The sequence below is a fragment of the Symphalangus syndactylus genome, chromosome 1 (assembly GCF_028878055.3).
Source record: "Symphalangus syndactylus isolate Jambi chromosome 1, NHGRI_mSymSyn1-v2.1_pri, whole genome shotgun sequence".
Lineage (NCBI taxonomy): Eukaryota > Metazoa > Chordata > Mammalia > Primates > Hylobatidae > Symphalangus > Symphalangus syndactylus.
Window position 1 is genome coordinate 31,075,657 of NC_072423.2, and position 25,769 is coordinate 31,101,425.

Here is a 25,769-nt window from a genome sequence, read left to right on the forward strand (position 1 = left end):
GATTGAAGAGTTACTAAATCTATCTTAGTTTAGGGTAAAATAAGAAATTAGAAAAATCTTGAACAACTGAGCCCATTTCAATCTTTTGGAACAGGAATTTCTATCATCTACTTGCTCTCTTCCTTTCCTTTTGCCTGGGCTATTATCTTTCTCTTTATTCTCCCATCTTGGAAAAAGGGTGGCAACAGAACAAGGGAGGGGCGAGAACTAAATAGATTCAGCAGTTCATCCCAGGCAGTTTTTCATTTGTCACTATGTTGCCTTAATGGATTTCACACATCTATTTCCTGTATATTGTTTAGTCTCACCTCTAGATGTAAACACTTCTCATACCACAATATTGTCTTTTCACTTTCTGCTGTTTTAATTCATTTCAATAAAGAACTAATGAGCCCACCATTGTACAGTACCACACAAGATGTTATTTGTGTCAAGTATGTTTCTTTCCTATAAGAAACGTACATCACAGTTGGGTATGATATAAATATGTAGCTCTATAGCTGTATATATATTCACATGGTTATTTGGATAGTAAATTATATGTACTTGCTGAACTATTGTATTGAGCCAGCCATACAAGTTTTATCATTGTGAGTACTGTTGATACAGAATGCTATGGGACATTCTGTCCTCTGTGTTGGGAGCTCACAGGTATTTTCTGTCTGGCTTAATACCAGGATTAGGTATGTTTCTCCTGGACACTTTGTGTGTTTTTATCTGATGGTTATTGTGAATCTTGTTTCCCTCTCTGCTTTGTCTACTTAATAGCTTCTAAAATTTTGACCCACCTCTAGCAAATAGCCAGTCCTTCACTGTGTGCATTTTGATAAACTCATCATACCTCTGGCCTTACTGTTCTCCTACTTTTATTTTGCAGTCGCTTGGTTCCTTCAAATATTGATTTCATATATTTTGTGTTGTATGTGTTCTGTAATCGTTTGTGGACACAAGAGTGGGTATAAACTCCAAAATAAATATATTCACTCTGCGTGGGGAGAAGTGACAGGAGGGAACATTCAGCTGGTTAGAGAGAGATGTGAAATTCTTACTGGGGAGCCTTTACAGCAGTGGGCAGAGCTTCAGCCTCCTTTTGTGTCCAAGCTCTGCCATTTCCTGAGCCCTTGGGCAAGTTTTCTAACCCATCTGAGGCTCAGTTTTCTCATATATAAAACCAGAATACTAGTAAGGCATTTGAGAGTTTAACGCAGTGTCTGACATACATTCAAGCTCACCAAATGTGAGCTGTTACTCTTTCTTTGAGAGGTGAGGAACAGTTTAGGCAGAGGGAATAGCAGTTACAAAAACATGGTGGTATAAAAGAGCGTGCAGTATCCTGGTACACTAGCAGGAGTAAGGAATGGCCAGGTATAGGCCCCGTGCAGGGTTTACATGAAAATGAGTCTGGACAAGAACTTCTTGGATGCTCATGTGATGGAGGTGTATACTGAATGCTGCTGAAGCCAGCAACCCAGACAGGAATTTTAAGATGTGGAGTGAGAGAGGCTGCTGTTGGTGGTGTGGGGCATGCATTTGTCTTGTGTTACAGTCGAGTAGTCCTGTGGTTCTCAAACTCCTGTGTGCATAAAAGTTACCTGGGGACGTGTTAAAAACAATTTTCTCAGCCCCACCCTCAGAGTTCCAGACTGAGTAGATGTGAGATGGACCCTAATAAGCCAATTTAAAAATGGGCATACAGGTGATTCAGGTGGCGGATACACTTTGAAATGCACTTGGTGGTGCACTGGAATAGTTATTGAGGAAATGCTAACTAAGGAGTAGGCCTAACAAAGTTCAAGGAGAGGGAAGATGGAAGAAAATGACTTCAAAGTAACATGTTTACATTCATTATGAATTACCATTGCGCATGCTATAGAAGACACTAGTTTATAGTGTCTTCTGTGGATATGGATAAATAAGCACCGGTCCTATAGATTTTTTTCAAAGATAAAATACAATTAGAATTCATATGATTATTCTATTTATTAGGTTTGGGAGAGCTAGTGATTTGTCCTCATCCTCGAGATCGAGCAGGAGACCAAGGGAAGGGGAAGCCTGTTCAACAGAGAGCAATCAAAGAAAGAAAGGTGCAGCAGCGTGAGGTCAGGAAGTGGGAAAGATGGAAATGGGAAAGGGTGGGAAAAGAGCAGTCAGATCCTATTGGTCAGGAATCTATTTGTGAAGGAACCCAGCCAGTATTTAACCTGCTTTGAAAAAGCTAGACTTCCAGCATTTTTAATTAGTGGATTGCTCGCTTTTTAAATTGCCCAGTTGGGAATACTCAAGTTTTGATGTGTTTTATCTGCCTGCTAATTAGCAGGCTGCTTGGTTGACCATTACTTTTCCTTTTTTTCTGTGGAAAGAAGATGTATATGAAGGTCTCTTGGTACATTCCAGCTCAAGTCTGGCTTAAAGTGCATAAGAAAAACTGTGTATTTAGTAAGAGTTCTTACTAAATTATAAATCAAATTTTAATACGTATTTTCTCTAACTTGATTCCTTTTGCTCTAGCACAGGGCTTCTTAGTCTCAACACAATTTTTATTTGGCGTCAGAACACCAAAAATATATATTTCTTTTAGGGACAGGTTCTCACTCAGTTGCCTAGGTTGGAGTGCAGTGGCATAATCGTAGCTCACTGTAGCCTTGAACTCCTGGGCTCAAGGGATCCTCCTGCCTCGGCCCCTCCAATTAGCTAGGACTACAGGCATGTTCCACCACACTTGGCTAATTTTAAAAATTTTTGTAGAGACAGAATCTTGCTGTGTTTCCCAGGCTGGTCTCAAATTCCTGGCCTCAAGCAATCCTTCTGCTTCAGCCTCCCAACGTGCTGGTATCACAGGTGTGAGCTGCTGTGCCCTGCACAGGGTATTTCTTACTGTGGAGAGCTGTTTTGTGCATCTATGAGATATTTAATAGCAACTCTTGGCCTCTATGTGATCAATGCCACTAGCGCCACCCAAACTGTGACAACCAAAACTGTCTCCTGGGTGGCTTTGCCAAATGTCCTTTGGGATGCAAAAGCCCCACTGACCTGGCAATAGCGTCCTCTTTCCTCCAAGTCTCTGCCTACTTTTCATGTTTAAAATCCTCTTTTAAAATTGGAAAGATAAAATGAGTCCAAACAATTTGAAATCTTATGGTACTTATAGGGATTCAAATCTGTTCCTCCATTACTTTTTGGCCAAATTCAAGAGGAGAAATCTCTCAAATGAATCCAAGCTGGCTGTTATAGGTGAAAAGAAAGTCAAGATGCGCCAGACTTTTGAAAGCTTGCAGTGGTTGAGAGATTTTGTTATTTATACACTTTTTATTTTGGCTGAAAATATTTGGTTTTTGTTTAAGAATTAAGAGAACCATGTAGGCTACAAAATTTATTTATGTGCGAATCCCAGAGGGTTGTAAGTAGCTTCTTTGTGTGCTTTAGTTCAACATATACAGGATAGGCCAGCATGTTGGATTGTTAAACAGCAGATCTAGGGAAGGTTTTACACCTTTTCTCTAGGCTTGGTGCAGTCCCGAGAGCTTTCTTGACATGCCTTGAAGCTCACAGTGCACTGATTTTAACTGTCCATAGGGGACATCTGTTTGCAGTTTGTGTTATCTGCTGAAGCACCAACTAAAAGGAAGTGAAATAATACTTGTCATTAAAAAAAAAGAGAGAGAGAAGTTAATTTAGTGGTAATAACTTAGTTGTTGTTGCTTTTCTATCTCTTAAGATATTCTGAAACACCATGTACTCTACTGTATCCCAAAATAAATTAATTAATTATACTATGATTACTTCTGCTGATAATAAAATAGCAGTAATAATAAAAGGAATGACAGTAGAGCATTAAGGGAATAAACAGTATCACTGAAATGTGAGGAAACACAATAAATGGGATTGTGTCTCCTGAACCATAGTTTCACACTTCCTCCTCCACTTCTGTCAGAGGGTGTTTGTGATGGCCGTCTGTTATCAGCCGTGATCAAAATAATATAACAGTGAAACTTTTTATACTTATGAAGGCCCTTTCATCAAAAATCTCACAGCCATTTCTAAATATAGAGCGACTGATCTTTAAAACACTTTTATGTTTTAAGCAATTAATATGGTAACTTAGCTGTTAGACTTTCCATCCTGCGTATTTGCCATTTGGAGCGTGGATGGAACATTTCGTAATCTACTCAACATTAAAACTTCGCTGGTATTGAGTTTAGAATTCCAACTTTTTGATGGTTCATGTAGGTCTTTTCACTGTCATCTATCAAAACAACATTGCTTTATAATGGAATAACCACATTCATTTCCACATATCAAAGCCCAGATTAAGGATTGTAGACCAAATGGTATGTATAGTTTAAAAAAAAAAAAAGGAAAGACAGAGACAGTATTGTCTTAACCTAAAAAAAAGTTTTGTTTAAGTCCTAATATCCCTGTAATGTGCTGGTGGAAATAGACTACTGAATACTTTCTCAGTCACTTTCTGTTGTATGTCTGGTGTCTTCTGTGATAAGCCCGGGCTATGGAACAAAAAGGATCCAAGAGCATTATGGCGAGGATGCTAAAGGTGTTAGTGTGGATATTTACCTTAATTTAACTTTTTTTGCATTAAAGTTATGTTAGTGCATTTTTAAACTTATCCAAAAGATTGTAATAAAACTTTAAGTACAGTTTCATATCTATAAAAACTGAGGCTATCAAACACTGTGAAGGATGGAAGTAATTTTTATGTTCATACCTCTGGTTCCTGAGGGTCCAGTTCATTTCTGCTGTGAATTTAAATGAGTTAATTTAAGTAGATGGGTCAGAAGCCACTATCATCATGGTAGCCCTGTGCCTGGTTCTTAATTAAAGGCAACAGGAGATTAATTTGAAACATTAATTTAAAAGTGCATATACAAAAAGAAAAAAATTACTGCAAGAAAGCCTAAAGAACTTTTCTCTTGTCCCTAGATGTAGAAGACAGAAGTAGCTCAGGGTCCTGGGGGAATGGAGGACATCCAAGCCCGTCCAGGGTAAGTATATCTAATCTTTTCTCCCACAGCCAGACATCCCACGTATGTAAATTGACAAACAGAAGGTGTGTTTCTCTCTCTCTCTCTCTCTTTCTCTCTCTCTCACACACACACACACACACACACACACACACACACACACACAGAGGCATGGGCATGCATGCGCACACAAACACACACACATATATGTGCATACTAAGTTTAATGAGGATCAGCTTGACTTTGGAATTTTTTCCCCCATTCTCTTATTGGATGCTGTTATTCAATTTGACACCTGTTCCACTTCTGCTAACCAGAAGAAAACTCCTTCATTACGTATTTGGTCTTTCTTTTGTCAGTTATTGATCCATATTACATAATGCTATTTGTTGTGGATGGAAAAACTTAAAAAAAATTCCTAATATCCTTATAATGTATTGGTGTGAATAGACTACTGAATAATCCCAAAGATATAGTATGAGGTTCTATCCTACCAGTATAATCTACATACTGAATCTGAGTTGATTTCACTATGTAGACATGTTATCATTCCACCAGTAGGGACTTTGATCACTAGTTGGATCATTCATTTATTTGCTCTCAACTTTTTGCTATTCTTCTCCACAATTTTCCTATATGCATTGGTTGTTTCTTGGGGAAGACCCAAGGAATATAATGTAATAGGAATGTAATAGGAAGACCATGGAATAAGAGTTGGGTGGGTGGTTAGTTAATATGTGTTTCTTGTATGTATATGATCTTGGGCATGTCATTTCACCTCTTGGGTCCTCATTTTCCTATTTCGCAAAATGAGGAAGTAGAGCCAGAGGATCATCTGTGTTTCTTCCAATTTAAATATTCATGATTTTGTATGAAATTTCTTTAACTGAATCATTACTAGGCCCTTTAAAATCCGTGTTAGTTTTTATGATGTACATATAATGCCCCAGATTAAAAGTACACTCCGTGTACATGGTAAAACCAGCATGTCTTCCTTTCCCAACCAGCTATATATCGATGAAGCATTCTGCAGGGAGGGTAACATTTTACCGTAAATGTTCACACAAATTTGGGTTGGGGGAAGGTTCCATTTTGGCATAAGAGGCAGGGAAGGTAATCAAGCTGTCAAAATGAGGGCATTTCAGCAAATCAGAGTTAGACATTTCCACCTGTCCTTGGCATTGTCATCTTTGGTCTAGTGTTCAGGGTACAGCAGGATCTCTAAGCTTACCAGTAACTTTGTGAGCCCTTACACCAGCTGTTGAGCTTGACATTCTAATGCTTTATATGGATGGGTTGAGGAAATCTTTCCTCCTCCTCATGTTACAGTCTGCACTTGCAGAAATAAATCCATTCCCCTTGACAGCAAGTGGAGATCATAGAACTCCCCTCAATTGTTTAGTTCATCCAGATTTTCACAATTTCTTATGATTTCTCCATTCAGTACACATGGTACTTTTAATTGTGTTTCGGAAAACAAGGTCTGTTTAGAATCATCTTAATTTAGGATTAAAACTAACTGGCTTTTGGTTTTTGTTAGCTGTCCTGCCATTTTTCTCAAGGAATATATTGGTGAATAATTTCAAACCACTTTAGTGTAATTTATATTTTCTAAATCCAGAAGTTTGCATGAGACAAATCATTTGTGGCAGATTTATACCCAGGCAGACTTTCAAGGTCTCTCTTTTTTCATCTTAACATGGGGATAGTGTCTACCTTACAGCACTGTGCTGAGGATTAAATAAGATACTATATATTAAGCTTTTAGTACACTATCTAGGCTGAGGACACTTAATAAGTGATAATCAGCATTATGCAATGCCTGGTATAGAGTGAGTGAGTGTATTATGATGGGTATTTAAAATGTAGCCTCTTTTTATAGATCGACATTTTGGCAGAATTAGATTTCAGTATCAGTCAAGTTAATTGTTATACATGAGGAAAGGCGATTGAGAACGGGGTTGTTTTCCTTAAGGTTGAGGGGATGTGTCTTTTCCTTGTTCATGCAGCAACCCTCTTTTTTGTGTGGGCAGATTCTGCCCTTTGGCTCACATGCAACCGATACCTCTGAGTAAATTTGACTTAGACTTTATGGGCAGTTCCACCAGCTGAGCAGAGTGACTTTTTCCCCCCTTTTTGGTCACTTTACGCACTTTCGTAGACTGAAAGTTGAACCGTGTAGTATAGATGATTTTAACTCTTTCCTATCATGTTATCAAACTTCCCCATTAAAATTAAGTAACTGGACAGCTTAAGAACATTGTTTTAATTTTAAATTCCCCTTAAAACAATAAGCTAATTGTAATAATGAAATATTTCTGTCAAAATTTGTCTTCTTTACAACTGGTTGTTTTTTGTGATATACTTTGTACAACTCCAGAAATGCTAATTTATGCTAATGTTTTGATGTTCATATCATAGTTAAATCCTAATATTCTTAACTTTCTTGTATGTTAATTATGTGACAATCTAGTTCTCTTACAACCACAATAGTAACTATAATAAAACATTGAAACTTCAGTATCCTAACACCAAATGTTATTGTTTGAATGGCTTTATCTTGGTCTTTGAAAAGCAATTCATTGCATACTATGCCTAATTTTCCCTTGTGGCACAATTTTGCTTTAATGTGGCCTTATTAAAATAATAATTTTTAACATAAGCAATATACTTTATATGTGTCTGGTGTTTTACATACACTATTTTATTTAATCATGTCAACAACTCCATGCAGTTGATACCATTATTATTATTCCTAAGATTTCTCAGCTATTATGAGGAAAATTTGGACTTCGTAGACTCTAGAGCTTTCTTTTGGCCACTATACCTGTGAAAGTGCAGATTCCTTCTAGTGAAGTTCCAGGGAGGGAATAGTGGACTCCAATTTCTTTGGAGGGGAGAAGTTTTGGTAGTGGGGCTATGTTTATTTATGTGCTGTTTATTAATATAAAATAATAACTTACACTGTCATTTTATTTACAGAACTATGGAGATGGGACTCCCTATGACCACATGACCAGCAGGGACCTTGGATCACATGACAATCTCTCTCCACCTTTTGTCAATTCCAGAATACAAAGTAAGACCCATTTTAAATTAACTTACACTTTTTGAATGCTTATGTTTTACTATAGAAGGTAAAACCATGTCCTAGACAGAGGTTCTGCTTTTAGAAACTTGGATATTTAGTCAGTTCACTTGTAATAATCTTAAATTGCAGAGAGATATTGGCAGTCTGTGTTTGGTAATAGTGCATTAAGGATTAAGTTTTACAACCATATGGAATGAAATGCTTTTAGTGATACTGAATCTACGTGGAAATTTTGTTTTCCTTAGACCTAAAGCACAGACCACAGTTTCAATGTTGTATTAGTAGTTTCCTAAGTTAAGGTAGATGAAGTCAAAGTGGTGAATATTTGGAATAAAAATATCACTGGGCTTGTTGGTTGGCAGTGATATATAGTCAGTGTTAACTGTGATTTCTGCTAAAGGGGTTATGAAAATAAATGGTGTTAATGGGCTTAGTGTGCTTAAATCAGAGTAGTGCATTCAAGTTGAATTGTAAAATCTGATTGTGTATTTATCAAGGCGTGAACTTTAGTGCTAATGGCCTAGGCAGACCCCATCCTGCTTTACTAAAGCAAGTTACCTGTTAGTTTGAGGCTGTCTGTGAATCTCTGGCATGCCATTCATCCTGGCATCCTCAGCATGTTTTTCTGCTTTTGGCTACCCTGTAGGGATGTTTGTTTAACAGCAGTAACTTGAGCAATGAAAAGATGATTCCTAATGGCTTAAAAGGTCCCAATAGCTGGCTACTTTAGTTTTGATTGAAAAAAAATGATCTTTGTTCTAGTAAACATGAGTTCTTAACAATATTAGTAAATCTCTCAACCTGGCCAAATTCTCTTGAGAATCTGTCAATAAGTGAAGTTAAATTTCTTGGTACAATCTGTTGGACAACACTCCAAGGAAAACACACAGCGATGATTATATTTTTCTGAGACCATAACTGCAAATGCTTCTAAAGAATGTCATGATTTTAAGCTTTGGAAGCTATACCAGTTACTTCAGGTCCTTGAATCTCAGGCGTTCTTTGAAAAATCACCATCAAATCCATCTAAATGGATTTCAGATATTTAACACAAAATAGTCAAAGCAGATAAATACTCGCAACTGATTTTTAATGGGTAACATCATATGTTTGTGCCTTTGAGTATCTTACCAACTTTGAGAACCACAAAGTTGGTTTTGGTCATAGAATGTTCTTATTTTTGTGCTATTTTTGCCTTCAAAGTAGTAAATTTCATACTTACGTTTTAACATTGTAACTCAAACAGGAATCCCAGTTCTTTATCAGTTGTTGATAGAAAGGTGCATTGTTTCTTGTTCTCAGGATATGTAGATACAGGTGACTAGATATATTTATCAACTTAGATTTTAAAAGGCAGCTTTTGACTCTTTAGTGTCAGTAGTTATGATGTTATTTCTAACACCCTTGCTTCTCTATTTATCTCCACACAAGCACTTAGAATAAAAGATGCGTTTGAAAATATACTCTTGAGAGGTAGCACCTAAATAATATACTAACTGCCTTGGATCCTAAAATGATCCTCTAATGAGCTACAGTAAGAAAAATAGAATAAATAAATACTCATAGTGAGACGCTTATGTTATCTATGTGAAAAAAAGTTTTAACTCTAAAGAACAACTTGATAAATTAATATTACAGAATACACCAAGAAGTACAAACAGATTAAATGATTGTTCTGTTCATGTTTCCTCATGGGCAACTGCTTTACAAATCAAATTAGTTTTTCAATCCAAATAGTATTTAAAATATAAGTGGCCCGACAGTCTAGAGCGGAGAGAGCTGATTCTTTTCACTTAGTTGTTGTTTAGGCTGCAAATCCGTGTCAGCTTTGCTCTTTTATCCTGTCTGCCCTCCTTCCCATTAAACTCTTAAATATGGAGACCAAGACAGTCTCCTGCATTGTGATAGGAAATGCTACTATGTCCACGAGGCCCCCACCCACTGTTCCCAATGAAAGGACTTCTCTGTTAGATAAGCTGTCTGGTTTGAAACATGGCTCTTTATTGTTTACAAACTGCTACATTTTCCACCTCAAGCAGATTTTTGCACAGAAAAGAATTGTGCTTGGGCTAAATGGTTTATCTGACATTAACGGCACAGTGTCAGACTGGGGTCAGGGAAGTCGCCCTCAGAGCGAGAGGGCATTGCGCGGCATGCAAAAAAAAAAAAAATGGAAAAGGGAGAAAAAGACATTGAAACAAGTATGAAATACCTTACATTTTTAGTTTAGAGAAGAAGAATTTTTTTTTAAGAGAATTGATTCTGATGCTGCATTAAAAACTCTTCCCATCGCTGTAATTTCTCACATCCCTGATGCCTTCTTGATTGGCTTGCGTATCTGAAGGCTAGATTCGGGGAACAAAGATTCTCATTGATTTTGCCCAAGCTGCTGTTGATTTAAAATGAAACCACTTTTCAGATGAGCCATATTTGGTGTTATGGTACAGCTTTACAAAGAAAAGATAGATCATTTTCAAGAAATTAAGGACAATTAATTTACAAATGATAATAAAAACCAAGTAAGATCTACTGGTGTGGGGGACAGTTTGAACTCATAGCATATATGCTGTGTTCTAAACCGCACTTTGTGTCCAGACCCAGAGCCCGTGTTGTGACCTTTGTGGACATTTTCCTTCTACCAAAAGAAGGTGGTAGACTTTAGCATAAGTGTTTGACAACACTCCAGTCTCCACTTTCAGAATGTTTAACTGGTTTTCGTTAAAACTACAAAGTATTTGTTTCTGTTTCAAAGACTTAATTCTGCCGTGATGTCGCATCAGGGTAAAAGCTATAGCATCAGAAATAAATCAGCCACTTTATTGGAGCAGATTCTCTATTGTCAAATCAATCAAGCCTGTGACTGAATTAGGCGTCTGCTACAGAAATAAGTGACACTAATTTTATAGGAAAGAGTTATTAACTGCAGATGACCTGATTTTTTTCCCTTTTTTTTGGTGAACTGTTCATTTAGTAAGGTTTTATTTTATTGCAAAGAAAGAAAAAAGTATGGGACTACTCTTTCCTTTTGAGAGTGGATTATTATTAATTATATATTTTGTTCTTTACGGCAGTATACAATTTTAGGGAAATGATAACAGGCATTGCTAGTATATTTGTTTATAACCTCTTTTATGGTAACGAAACCCATTATTACAAGTCTGAACTTCTTGATTTCACATGAATGGTTTTGCATTTTACAGATTTTTAAACATAATACTTCTATTTGGCACTGAAATTCCAAAACTTAGTTCATTTGTGTCTCTATTTCAAATTTATGCAAAGTGGGATATAAATTATAAGAGTAACAAAGTGTTTTAGCCTAGGCAACATGGTGAAACCTCATCTTTACCAAAAATACAAAAAGTTAGCCAGGCGTGGTGGCACGCATCTGTGGTCCCAACTACTTGGGAGGCCAAGGATGGAGGATCTGTTGAGCTCAGGGGGCGGAGGTTGCAGTGGGCTGACATCATGCCATTGCATCCCAACCTGGGCAACAGAGTGAGATCCCATCTCAAAAAAAAGTAATAAAATGTTTTTTTTTAATTTATTCTTTTAGAAATGAGCTTGTATGTGTGGAAAAATTGCACTATTTGATAGTTTGTGAATCCCTAAAGTAAATAAAACACCCATGTATGGTTATACATGCATGCACACACATGTACACCCATACACACAATGTATGTATCATGCTAGAAGACTTAATGACATTTCTTGGGTTATAGGATTGTTCTGTGTTCCTGTCTGTGGTTATAGCTGTCATACAGGGTTTTAGTGGTTGATATTTGTAAGTCTTTTAAAGAAGAACCTAACTAACAGAAACAAAAAGCAAGCTCCTAAATTTTTTTTAAATAGGTGTGAATAGCCTTTGTGTTTGTTTTGATGTTGGCAGGGTTGAGAGATGTCAGTACTGACTGCCTACATTGACCAATTCATATACTTTTACCTGACATTTACTAAGAACTCACTCATTGCTTTCATTGTGTAGATACATGCCAGGTTGCATTTTGCCTTAGTTGGAATTCCATGCATTGTTTTATATCTGGAGAAAATAAATCATTTCTTCCATGTGACTGCCTATCATTATTAATGATTATAATGTACACTGGACCTATTGGAGACTTGTTCATTGCAGTTTTTAAACAATTTGATGAAACCTTCCTAGGTTGTCAGTTGGATACCTTTCAGAGTATGCTAATGGTAGAAAGGGTCGGTGAGTCTAACTCCTCTGTTTTTTTAAGAGGGTTATTTATATGCTATGGAATAGTTTGAAAATCCTGGCAGCAAGTGTATGAAAAGAATATGGACTTTAAAAAAACCTTTTTTTCCTTTGTCAAGCACTAAACTTTTGCAGGTAATCGTCCAGATATTTTTACAATGGTAGACAATATATTTTCTAGCTAAAACTGTTTGATCCAAGGAAGGAGCTAAGCATTCCATGTTCCTTTTATTATTCCAGAGCATCGATTGAAAGCTAGATTGAGGATAAGTGAGCAAGTTGCCCCATAAAATTACATACATGCATTTGTGACTGAAGGGTATGAAAAGTGATACTTTTGTACATTTGGCTACAGCTTAGTTCAGCATCGGGGCTATGCTTTCACATGGCCCATTTTGAATGGTTCAGTTTCCTTACTGTAGTATTTGGTTCTAGTCCTACTCATGGTACTCTCCCAGAGCATTAAATAATTTACCGCCATAGAGTAGCTGGGTTCTAACCTAGCTCAGCGGAACATTTTACTGCTGGATTAGATTGAGGTTTCAGGCAGAACTGAAGAAAGCTGCTGGCGTACAGGATGACCTTTGAATCTCATCTGGGTTAGCGGTTGATATTTTGATTTGGTTACTGTGGTCATATTGTGACAGCTGCTAGCTCATTATAATTCGGTTCCACCGCTCCGTTTGCCTAGCAGGAATATTTAGGTTTGTATTACTTCAGAGTGTTTATGGCTACCCTGAGTTTAGCCCAGCATAAAGGTGAAGTGTTGTGAGTGTTTTCAAATCCCAGTGGCAGAAGCGGGTGCCACAGTCTTCTTGTAAAACAGCAAATGTGAGTACATGCTAATACAGGGAGTTTTACTCTTCATTGTAAAACAGAGAATAACCAATGAATCAGCTTTTACTAGGAAAACTGTTTTTGGAAGCCTTAATGTACGAAAGAAAAGCATGACTACAAAGAAACATAATTTTTCAAAGCACGAATGAGATGTTACCTGACTTTTGTTCTGTGCAGAAGTGTCAGTATTAGAAAATAGCAAAACCTGTACAATAATGGCAATCATTTGATGTTTGAAAGTTCCAAAGGTCAAATAATCTTTAGTAACTTCATAAGAATGGAACTGTGACTATAGATGTCAGCTGTAGAAATTTTAGTTCACTTTTTAAATGCAGCGAAATTAGGTAGTGATACAAGCAGGCCCCTTTGCTAGTTCATTAGTTAGGGACATCTTGGTATGCTTCTTTTTTTTTTTTTTTTTTAATGACACCTTTCAGCTTGATGTTATCTCGATATCAACTCTTAAGTGTTGGACTTATAATGTGGCACAAGTAATTTCTGAGAAAGGAAATTATTAATTGTGGTCTTATTTGATTTTACTTTGGGAATTTTGATTTCTTTAATGTTAAATTTAAAATGCCCTCCTGAAATATTAACAAGTATGACTCGTTTGAGCCTCATCCCTGGTGTTTTTAGCAATCTTGATTGTTGAGCTAAGGCTGGTAGTCAGGAGTCAGGAGAACTGAGTTTTTTTCTTCTACTTCTTCTTTTCTTCTTCTTCTTCTACTTCTCCTTCTTCTTTTTCTTTTCTTTCTTTTATTTTTCTTTTCTTTTTTTTTTGAGACAGAGTCTCTCTCTGTTGCCCAGGCTGGAGTTCAGTAGGATGATCTCTGAAACCTCAACTTCCTGGGCTCAGGTGAGCTTCCCACCTTAGCCTCCTGAGCAGCCGGGACGACAGGTGTACAACACCACATCTGGCTAAGTTTTATATTTTTAGTAGAGGTGGGGTTTTACCATGTTGGCCAGGCTGGTCTTGAACTCCTGACCTGAAGTGATCTGCCTGCTTCAGTCTCCCAAAGTCCTGGGATTACAGGCATGAGCCACCATGCCCAGCCAAGAATTGAGTTTTCTATTCTGTTTTGCGCAGCTGCCTGTGGGTCCCCTGGTCAGGTCGTTTCCACATCTTTAGATTGAGGGAAGAACAGCTCTTTAGGTGATCTCTGAGGTAATTTTATTATCTAATGGTCCATTGATCTTTCAGATACGTCATTTTATCCTTATACTGTATTTTCTCTTTGGAGATGTTGTATTGTTCTTTCTAATCCATTCATCTTTATTTTATGAATACCTTCAAGTGACTTTGCCAGTGACGTGTTTTCCAAATGTAATTCTTTAAAGCCTAACTAAAATAGATATTCCTTTTATATCTCAGCTGGTTCTAGATCTATAGCTAAGGAATTGGATTGGTTGGGGATAAATAAAATAATAACTCATTAAGTTGAGTCACCAGGAGAAAAGTTCTGTGCGTAGATCAGTATTTGGCATAGGTGTTGTAGGACCTCAATAAATGACTGTCAAGTGAATCAGGGAATTAGATAGGGTTTAAACATTAAATGAAAAGCCCATACGTTAAAGTTAGGCCTATACCTTACTGTACCAAGAAGAAGACCCTAAACCAGAGCCAGTCATATAGAAATTCACATTTTATTCTATAGGACTATATCCTTGACTGGACAAAATATTCTGCCAAGATAGGAAACGGGCCATATTGCAATGTGGCCTGTTTCAGTTTTCAGTACACCACAGATTATTTTATGTATAAGCGGAAATAAGTAAAATCAATAATATTTTGGGTCAGGCACAGTGGCTCATGCCTGTAATCCCAGCACTTTGGGAGGCCAAGGTGGAAGGATTGCTTGAGCCCAAGTGTTTGAGACCAGCCTGGGCAACATAGTGAGATCCTGTCTCTACAGATAATAAAAAAAATTAGCTGGGTGTGTTTTTATGCACTAGTGGTCCCAGACATTCAGGAGGCTGAGGTGGAAGGACTACTGGAGCCTGGGAGGTTGAGGTCACTACAGTGAGCTGTGATTGTGCCATTGCACTCCAGCCTGGGTGACAGAGTGAGACCCCATTGCTAATAATAATAATAATAATACTTATTACTATATTTAAAATTTTATATATTTATATTTTTATAATTATAATTATATAATAATAATAATAATTACTATTATTATAAATAATTTGAAAGGCCATTGCAAAAAGTTGTGTTTCTGGTACTGAGCTAAGATAACTGATTTCCTTTTGTCCAGTCAGAGAACATTTCCATTCTTCTTTCATTGGTCTTGTTTCCTTTCCGGCCTACTCTGTGATATAGCACAGTTAATGCTGTGATCCTCAAACACTTTTAGAGTCAAACTAGGTTTACTAATCCAAGTCTTATAACATTTAGAAGAATTTCTAAACAGAAAAATGTTACTTGAAAACTATGGCCAACAGAGATGTATAGACCTTCTAAATACCAGGAGAAGATTTCTCACATAGAAAGTTATTGACCCAAAGAGAAGATAAATCATTTAAGCTTCACATAAAAGTAAAAAGCAATTTGTATCAATCAGGTAGGAATGCTTTGCTTCAAAGTAATGGAAAATGTGACTAATGATGGCTTAAGAATAATTTTTCTCATTCTAGAAGTCTGGTGGTAGGCCCCTGCTGGAAGTGGTTTGCAGCTCAGTGATGTCAGGGCTGGTGGTTTTGTGATTCTTTTGTCCTTCCCCTCATTGTCTAAAGATGGGGGTCACAGCTTCTGGTGTCAAGTTCAGGTTTGATGCAGAAAGAAGGGGAAGGGTGAGTTGAGCGGTGTCTCCCCACCACACTGCTTCCCCATAACCCAGGCCATCTCCAGCTGCAGAGGTTGGGGCAGGGCTGGGAATGCAGCCTGGGAAATAGACAGGAAAGAAGCGAGTCGGGGACTCATACTGGGCTTACTAACTTGCAGTGTTCAATTCACACTTCAATTTTTTTAAGAGAAAAATATATAATTTTCTATTTAATAATTTTGAAAATTAAGAACAAGGCCTTAACTTTCATGTAATAAAAATATATGTAAAAAGATGTCTCAACTCTAATTTCTGGTCAGCAAATTAGAGAGGAAGATGGAGTAGGAAAAAAGATATTGTAAAGAGGAAGGTGGATAAAGTCCAGGCATGAGCGTCTTGCATGGGAAGAAGCGTGAGGTCTGCTGTTTGCATCTCACCTTCAAGGCTTGTGCCTTCATTGTCCTAAGCCCTTGAGCAAGGCAGCAACCAGCCAAAGCCAGCTCTCCTTACCTCTGCTTTCCCCAGAACCTTCTCTTTTAGGTCTGTGGTTTGACTTTCTGCCAGCCTGTCCAGGGCACCCTTGTTATGCAACAGGCCTGTAGCTCCTGCCACCAACCACTCTTTTCTCCAGTCCCCTGGGTGGTCTTTGGCAGATCCACAGGCCAGGCATTACTCCCAGTGCCTCCTGCTACACCCATCCAGAGCAGGCCTGGCACCCTGCGGCACGTCCCTGGGACATGCTGCTACAAGTGACAGACAGAGATCTTTCTCCTGGACCATTGCCCAAACAGTTTCCAGGGAACTTACCTCCAGCAACCTGCCATGTCACCGTGAAACACTCAGACAAGAATGCCTACTGCCTGGGGGAGAAAACCCTCTACTTTCTTTTAATATGTACACAATTGCAGTTGTTGATTTTTAATGTGGAGGATTAGGTGCAGCCAAAAGACATTTAGTTTTAGACAACATGCCAAGACTGGATGAAATTGTGAGAGCTGGATCCAACTTTTGTCCAGAAGTTTCCCAACCCTGTTGAACAGTCTCATGTCGTGAATCAGACACATTGGAACAGAGGCAGGGGAAAGGACCATCTATTGTTAAAGGTAACCAGGATGTGAAATAAACAGTGCTGCTTTTATTTAGTAGAAAAAGTTTTTCTCTAGGTTTTTACATTTTTATTTATTTTCATGTTTTTATTTACTTACTTTCTTTTTGGACACAGAGTCTCACTCTGTCACCTAGGCTGGAGTACAGTGACATGATTATAGCTCACTGCGTCTTCAAACACCTAGGCTCAAGTGATCCTCCTGCTTTAGCCTCCCAAAGGTCTGGGATTACAGGTGTGAGCCACTGTGCCCAGCCAATTCTCTGTCTTTCCTTAGGAAGATGGTTTCTTTGAATTTTGCGTAAGTCCTATACTTAAAATGTGTCTGTGACAGTATTAACCAGTACCCTATTTCTTGACTGGATTTTGGGCGGGGTGGGGGGGTGCGATTAAACACTTTGCGTTTCTCAAACCTCTCATTACTCCATGGCTCCAGGAGAATGAAATTGGTATAGTTAAGGAATCCTGAACCTCACACTTAAGGTGTGTGTCCACCTAAAGTGATGTATTCATCCTCAATAAAAATAAGACTGCTTTCTTTGTTCACATTATACATTCTTAGAACCAAAGAAGCAAAGGAGCTGTTTGGAGCACTGCACGTCTTACAAGGTGTCATGGGACAGTGGATTCTAGGTCTTCAGGGGTCACTTCAGCATAATTCTTGGCTTTTCACTTCCTAGTGATGGGTGATGGGACATTGGGCAAATTTCTTCAGAGCCCCTGTTTTCTGGTTTCCCAGGTGAGGACAAGGATGCCAGCCTGGCCCACCCCTCCCAGGCTCACTGAGGAAGGTGTGGTGATGTGATACACTTTGTAATCACTGTGCTCTGCTGTGTTACTGTTAGGGCATTGCAAGGCTAAACACTGGTCATCTGTCATTTTCGTCTGGGTAATGAATGGAAAAATCTGTAGACTTTGGGGTTTTGGGTGGTAGCAATTTTAAAATACCTATACCTTCTAAAGAGATTGGAACAGAAGGCAGGAGCAGGTGGAGGTAGTATAGAATGTTCACTTCTGTAAACATCAAGACCAAAATGAAAAGGCTTCTTTTTTAGCCAGTCCACAAAACAGTAATCCTATAAAATAAGTACCTCTTTGGGGACAGCTGTGTTGGATTCAGATGCTCCCTTTTGTGAAATATTTGCCTACAGCCATGTTTCTCTCCATTTTAAATGTTCTCAAGTTTTATCTTTAAACACAAGGCCAAGAACACCCTGGTGTGGTGTTTGAGTGGTGAGTCTAGGGAGAACCCCCTGACAAATGCAGATTTCTTTGCCTGTGTTGTAGGTCATCTGAATAATAGAGTCACTACAAGGTACGATGGTTTTCATCAAGGAGATGGTTTTACAAATACCTTCCATGTTCTCGGGAATGTTTTGGAGACAGTCCTGTTCCACTTCATTTCTTTCTTCTCCACAGATGCTTGGTATAGAATGTTGCCTCTGTATATGGGATTATTCTCTCATTCCCTTTACTCCACAGACACTTGGTATAGAATGTTGCCTCTGTATTGGATTATTCTGTCATTCTCCCTACTCTTAAGAGTTTTTGAATCCAAAGGAAGCATGTTTTGTTTTGAGTAAAAGGAGGTGCTCAGTGGATCTCATTTTCTTTTCTTTTGCGGAATATCATGCCTAGGAACTAACAATTGCAAAATATATGGAGCAGAGGTTGAGATTAAATTAAATTTATTTCTAAGTGGTTAATAGACACAGCTCAAACATTTTTCATCTTCTTGATGATTGCTTATTAATCACTCCTTAATTCCTTGACACATTTATTAATAGGAAAAATTGTAAGGAAGCATCATTTGAAAGTAGTATAAAATACAGCTGGTTATATTGTTTATGTTTAAGATAAAACATTTAAAGCTTTCACGTAGGTTGAAAATGCCACAAGAGAACTAACATGGGGGAAGTGGTGGATGGTGGACCTAGCAGAGCACTGTGGTCAGCTGGGCATTGCTGTGAGCACCAGCTCACCACTCTCCAGTTCTGTGACCTTGGGCAAGTTTCTTTAGCACTGTGATGAAATTTCTCATCTAAGTAGTTGCCCTGTGTTTAAATGAAATAATGTAAAGCCACCTGGCACTAAAATTCAGTTAATGCAAATTATTATTACACCTACTATTATGTTATCTAGTCTGTTTTTCTGTTCATTGGGTCTGATCAGCTTGGCAAAAGTGATATGCAAACTTGAGCATCATGTAGTGAGTTCTGGCAGAATGTGGAAGTGATTAATTAAATGCCACCCCCTTGTGGGCCATATTAAAGCTGAATGAAAATAGAAAGTGTGTAATATCTGATAACATTTGGTGGAGAAGGGGGAGACAGAAAAATTGAAGGATAAGAGAAAAGGAGACACATATAAAGCTAATTTTCAGCGATAGATCGCAAAGTAAGATTTTCTAGCCTTGTATCATCAGCATTGGCTTGGCTTTCTGAGTCTCGAAATTACTAGGTTACTAACTGGCCGTGCCTTTTCCTCACCTTGGCTATTCAGTCCAAGCTGTTCTCTTAACAGCTCAGTAGCCAAATCTGAATGCTTCAGATATAAGCATAAACTTTTTATGTGTAACTGATTGCACTTAATTGGGCAATAACAAATCATGGAAGAAAATTTATTAGTGACCCTGTCTCCTTCAGAACTTTCAGAGTAATTGGAAATGAGCCTAATATCCGTGTTTTTGAAAGCTTTAACAATTGATCTACTGACAGGATTAAATTCATACTTTATATGGTGTGTGTGTTTTTTCATACTTAAGATTTTTTCCTTATTTATTGATGGTCTTACAAATATTATTTGGAAATTGAGATGCAGTGAGCGCAGATCTTAAATATCTTGGCAGACTGCCTCAGTAGCTGTGGATGATCCCTGTTAGCTAGAGAAAAACCAGGAAAAAAAACCCAACCTGGTACACAATAGTTTACGAAATGATCTTTGTATGATTTTGAACAAGCTGTTTTTCATTTTAATCTCAGTTTCCTTGTTTCTGTTACTGACCTAACTCATGGAGATGTGGCCAGGGGAGGGTGGGAGAGCTCTCTGAATTTTTTTGTTTCTCCTGAAATAAAACAGTTCTAAATAGACATACTTTTGTGTGATTACATTTTTCATTTTTCGCAAAGTCCTAGGTATAGTTTGAACACCAATTGAAAATAAAAGAAGCTGCCTTCTCCCAGTCTTTTCAAGTCATTTTAATAGTTAATAAGATTTTGCCCCTTACCCTCATGAGTTTCATTTGGTTCTGAAATAAAAATTTACGGCTGTTCTCTCAGCTGAGCTGATACTAGTTTAAGAGTGGAATTGAGTTCACACCTGCTCTGGCATAAAAAGCCTCTATGTGACTTCTTTAAAATATTCACAGAGCAGAATAAGAGAGAGTACTCACTATCTCTACAATTGTAATAACTACACGGTAATGTTGCTTGCAAGCACTTTAGAGAAGCTGCTCTATAAATTGACTCTAATCTGCTGATATTGTCCACAGATAGATGCCTCCCGTAAGTCACCTGTATTCCTCAAGGTGGAATGCGGTTGTGGAAATGCAGTTGGTTTGTGTAGGCAGTGGGTCTACATTAACACTATAAAGTGTACGTATGGGAAAATCTTTGCATTTGCTAGGCCATTTAGCCGTTCAAGACATGGTCCGTTAGTCAGGCAACGTACAATGGGTTTTCTGAGTGTTCTAGTTAAAGAGCAGGATGTGTAAAGTAGTATACATTTAGGCGGATAATTAATAATTAGTGTGGGCTTGTAAGTCTGTAATAGAATATATAAATTTCAGCACCTGTTAAAGTTTTATCAGAGCAGATCACCTTTCCTTACTGTGAGGGAATATTCCCGCCTGTAGAAAAATAAAGTGCTCCCACTACATGTGAAAAACCTTTATGATGAAAGGAGGTTTGGTTTTTATAACAAATATTATTTTCCGTGGTCACTGTGATTAGGTGACATTTTAGCAGTCACATTTAAAGAGCGTTCCTAGACAATAGTATTTTGTATGGGTTTGACTGTAGGTGGCAAAACACTGCATAGAAACAATATTTTAGTGCATTCTAATAGTCAGGTACAGTTTACTTGTCAAAGAAGCCACCTCCCCTCCCACATTATCCCCCCACAAAACAATAGGGTTGTTCATTTTATAAGTTCATCACAAGTAAATATTCAGAGCGAAAGCCTTTTCTAGTGGCTACGTTGGAAGGGGTAGAGAAGATGAAACATAGATCCCAAGTTCAGTTTTTGGCTTTGGTTGTATCATAAGCAGTTTTTACACTTCATATCTTAGCTGTCTTCATTTTCAGACATAGAGGAAGTGCTCCCTTACAGCAGTGAGGGAAAGGGCAAATGATATATTTGTGAAAGCAAAGCAGACTATCTTACTGCTTTAAAAGTTTCATTGGCTGCTTGATAAATAAAATTAACATGTTATCGATATGTCTGCAATCATATGGTCCTCAGTATATGTATTTTTTTAAGCCATCTATATCAATTCCGTTTATTCTAGAAGCTGCCCAAAATGATAAACTTCAACACTCAAATGAGTCTTTGGTTCGTGCAGTCATTCACCCAGCAAGTACTTTTGGAAAGCTAGTGATCTGCAAGCCCTATGTTAGGTACTGGATAGTGGCATGCTACTTTTCTTGCTTTCAACTTGGCCCATATCCTAATAAAAGAATCAGGTAGATATCAGATAATTACAATTCAGGGAGTTGGGGAAATAATCCATGTGTTCCCAGGGTGTTGTTGCGTACATATCAGGGATACTCCACCATCAGCTTCCTCATAATAATGTCTAATCTTTTTTTTTTTTTTTTTTTTTTTTGAGACAAGGTCTCACCCCGTCCTTCAGGCTGGACTGCAGGGATGCTTACTGCAGCTTCAAACTTCTGGGCTTAAGATCTTCCCTCCTCCGCCTCCTGGTAGCAGGGACTATGGGCACGTGCCACCACACCTGGCTAATTTTTTCTATTTTTATTTTTTGTAGAGACAAGGTCTCGTTCTGTTGCACAGGCTACTGTGGAACCTCTAGCCTCAAGCAGTCATCCTGCCTTGGCCTCCCAAAGGTTACAAGTGAGCCACTGTGCCCAGCTTGGCTAAGATTTCTTTTTTTTTTTTTTTTTTGAGACAGAGTCTCGCTCTGTCCCCAGGCTGGAGTGCAGTGGCGCGATCTCGACTCACTGCAAGCTCTGCCTCCCGGGTTCACGCCATTCTCCTGCCTCAGCCTCCCGAGTTTCTGGGACTACAGGCGTCCACCACCACGTCCAGCTATTTTTTTTTGTATTTTTAGTAGAGACAGGGTTTCACCGTGTTAGCCAGGATGGTCTCGATCTCCTGACCTTGTGATCCGCCCACCTCAGCCTCCCAAAGTATTGGGATTACAGGTGTGAGCTAGCGCCCGGCCTGGCTAAGATTTTTGAGTACTCACTGTGTACCAGGCACTTGCTAAGTACTTTACACATATTATCCTGCTTACTCCTTATAATACACTTCTTTGTTAGTCATTGTCATTACCATTTTACAAAGGAGGCAGTTGAGGATCAGAGAGATTAGGTTACTTGCCCAGTGTTGTGTAGCTGGTAAGTGGCAGAACCCAGATTTGAAGCAAGATCTGCTGAACCCTAAAGCCTTGTCCTTACCCACCACTGCATTGCCTCCTTTGTAGAGAATGTAGAAAGAATTCCCAGAGGTGGAATAGCAGCTAAACATGGGTTCAGCTGCAACTAGTAGAATACCTGATAACAATAGTAAGTTAGTAAAACAAAGGGGTTTTTCCCCTTCATTTTAGGAAGTGTCTGGAGGCAGGAGGTTGCCTGTGTGAGTTCAGCAAATCAATGTTTGTGTCTTCCCATTCTGCCCTCCTCAGCATGCTGATTTTCATTCTTCAGCTTTTTCCTCTCCTCTTGCATTTCTTTCTTGCAAGCTGGCCCTTGAGCCTCACACACCACATTAGAGTACCCTAAAGGAGGCAGGGGAAGCACAGATTAGGGTAGCATTTATCCTTACATATATCCTATTCCATCCAGGTAGGGGGAAAAACATTACCAGAATCTGGTGGCCTTGAGCAGGATTCTGCTAACAACTTATTGGCTAAACCTCTAGCAGACATCTACCCGTAGCTGCAAGGGAAGCTTGGAATGTGAACTCTTAGAGCCGTGGTTGGGTCTCTGACTCAAGAGACAGGCAAGGGAGGAGGGAGTTAGGAATGGCTATTGTATGGATCAACATGAATTTTCTTAATAATATATGTGGTAATTCCTGAGCTTCATCTTAAAGGTGAGTTAGAACTATCCTGATGGAAAGGAAATTACCACTTGGTAGTGATGCTTGAGCAGAGCCTTGGGAGCTGGAAGATGTAACAAGAATACTGGAACTGAAGTCATTCTATGAGATGACGATGACATATGGTTCCACAGAGGAAGGGATGACAGGTTGATATGGTTTGGCTGTGTCCCCACCCAAATCTCATCTTGAATTGTAGCTCTCATAATCCCCACATGTTGTGGGAAGGACCTGATGGGAAGCAATTGAATCATGGGGGGTGGGTTTTTCCCATGATGTTCTTGTGATAGTGAATACATTTCATGAGATCTGATGGTTTTATAAAGGCCAGTTCCCCTGCACATGCTATCTTGCCTCCCACCACGTAAGACGTGCTTTTGCTTCTTCTTCGCCTTCCACCATGATTGTGAGGCTTCCCCAGCCATGTGAAACTGTGAGTTCACTAAACCCCTTTTCTTTATAAATTATAATTATTTATAAATTATAATTAAAATCTGTAAATTGTACCATCTCAGATATTTCTTCATAGCAGTATAAAAATGCTCTAATACACAGGTGAAGCTGGAATAGAAACCTGGCCCCAGAGAAATTAATGGTCTCTTGTGTTTAGGAGTGGAAGATGTCAGATTTTCAATGAAGCATGTGGTAAACTACTCAAGGATTGATTTTAAATAGTGAGATGCCATGATATGATTTATGATTTAGGACACTCAAGCAACTGTGAATAGGAGGCAATTTGAGGGCAAGGAGATTACTCAGGAGGTGATTAAGGCAATTCCAAGAGGAAATGATGAGATTGAGCTGGACTGGGAACAATGAGGATGAAGAGGAGGATGGATTTGAGTGATATTAAAATGATGGAAATGGTTGGACTTGGTAACTGATGGGCAAGGCAAGGGTTGTCCTTGGCTTCTTGGTGTCTGGCTTGGGCCACTTGGTGGATGGCAGTGCCATTTGTTAAGATTAGAATATGCGAGGAGATGTAGGTCATGGGGGATTAAGGTGGTCGGTTCAATTTTGGAAATAATGAATTTTTGACATGTCTGTGGGTGGACAGATTTGTGATTCTGGGTTGGGATTGCAGATTTGGCATGCAATGTTAACATTTCATAGTTGAAGTCATGGGAATAGATAAGTTCCCCAGAGAGAGACGTGAACCATCGCCAACAAGGCAATTCATTGCATTGTGACAGCTCTAACTTTTAGAAAGTTCTCAATTCTGTAGCTGTCAGCCTGAAATACTCATTTATCCCTCTGAAGCTAACTAGTATTGTGTATTGTCTCTCTTTCCACGTTTTGAAGGATGATAATCTTGGCTTCCTTCAAAAGCACAACTGGAAAACTTTCAACACATCATAGAACATGGTTTAATAACACCTTGTATTCCCGGTCACCATCCTCTGCTGTGTTCTAGTTCGTCTCTTTTTCCCTCCAAGTGGTGAATCCAAGTCTTACCGTAGTATTCCAGATCTGGTTTGATCAATAGTGGATCTGCTCCCGTTTTTAGTGTTAATGCAGTCTAAGATTCCATGTATACATTCATATTTTGACATTGACTGAAAATGGAGCTTGTGGTCCACTAAAATCATTAAGTGTTTTTAACATTAATTGCTTTACAACCAGGGCTTCCACATCTTTGTGTACAATGGGACTTAATACGTCTCCTCATCTGATTTCTTCGTGTTGGTTTTGGTCTGCAAATGTGCAATAATTCTGTCCTTTCACTCTGTTGATATAGGAAGTGAGATGGTGTGATGCCTAGGGATGCAAACTCTTGGGTTTATATCCTGGCTCTGCCCACCCTTTACTACCTGGGCGACATCTAAGTTGCTTTCTCTGAGTCACAGTTTCCTCATCTCTGTGTTGAAGATATTATAAAATCCATCTGTTGGGATTGTTGGGTGAAGTAAATGAGGTAATGCATGTATAATGCATAGAGGAATCCCCAGAACATCATCAACACTCAGTAATTTTTCCCCGTTACTATTGTAGGGTATATGAGGAGTTAATGGCGCTATTTTTATGATCGTGGATCCTTTCTCTACTTTCAGTATTCTTTCTGAAATACTTTCAGTATCTCTTTCTGGAGAGAAAGTTTAAGGCAAATGGTTCATCTGTGACGAATGGAAGAAGGAAATGTGGTTCTTGATTTTGAGTTGTGTGATGAACCCAAATTTACCAGGCAATAGATAGGATATGATGATTACTAAATTTGCCATTGACTGATAGTTAACTGGCCACCTTGTTGGGTCTCTTGAGAAAAGAACTAAAATAAAGAAGAACAACAACAAAAGCTTAAAATTACCTGAAAAGATGTCTATTTACCTACACCTAATGTTAAGGCAGAAAATTCCAAGGTGAGCCAGCTACTCGATACAGGTGCTGAAGGTTATGTGAAAATTCGGGTTAACACTAATGATAGATTGAGAGGTAACTGTTTGCTTTACAAACCGCTTGCCAGGGGATGCCCATATTAGACTATGAAAATTAGACTCATGGC

General features: G+C 38.6%; 1 protein-coding gene across 23 annotated transcripts in view; it reads left to right on the plus strand.

Annotated features, from left to right (window-relative positions):
• The window catches only part of TCF4 (transcription factor 4), a 412,360-nt gene that overhangs the window by 166,551 nt on the left and 220,040 nt on the right, over positions 1-25,769 (plus strand). For all 23 annotated transcript variants that reach the window (XM_055298211.2, XM_055298289.2, XM_055298308.2 and 20 more), the window contains 2 exons: positions 4,936-4,997; positions 7,959-8,055. In XM_055298211.2, coding sequence (XP_055154186.2) covers positions 4,936-4,997; positions 7,959-8,055 — 159 coding nt within the window. The remainder of the gene's footprint in view (positions 1-4,935; positions 4,998-7,958; positions 8,056-25,769) is intronic.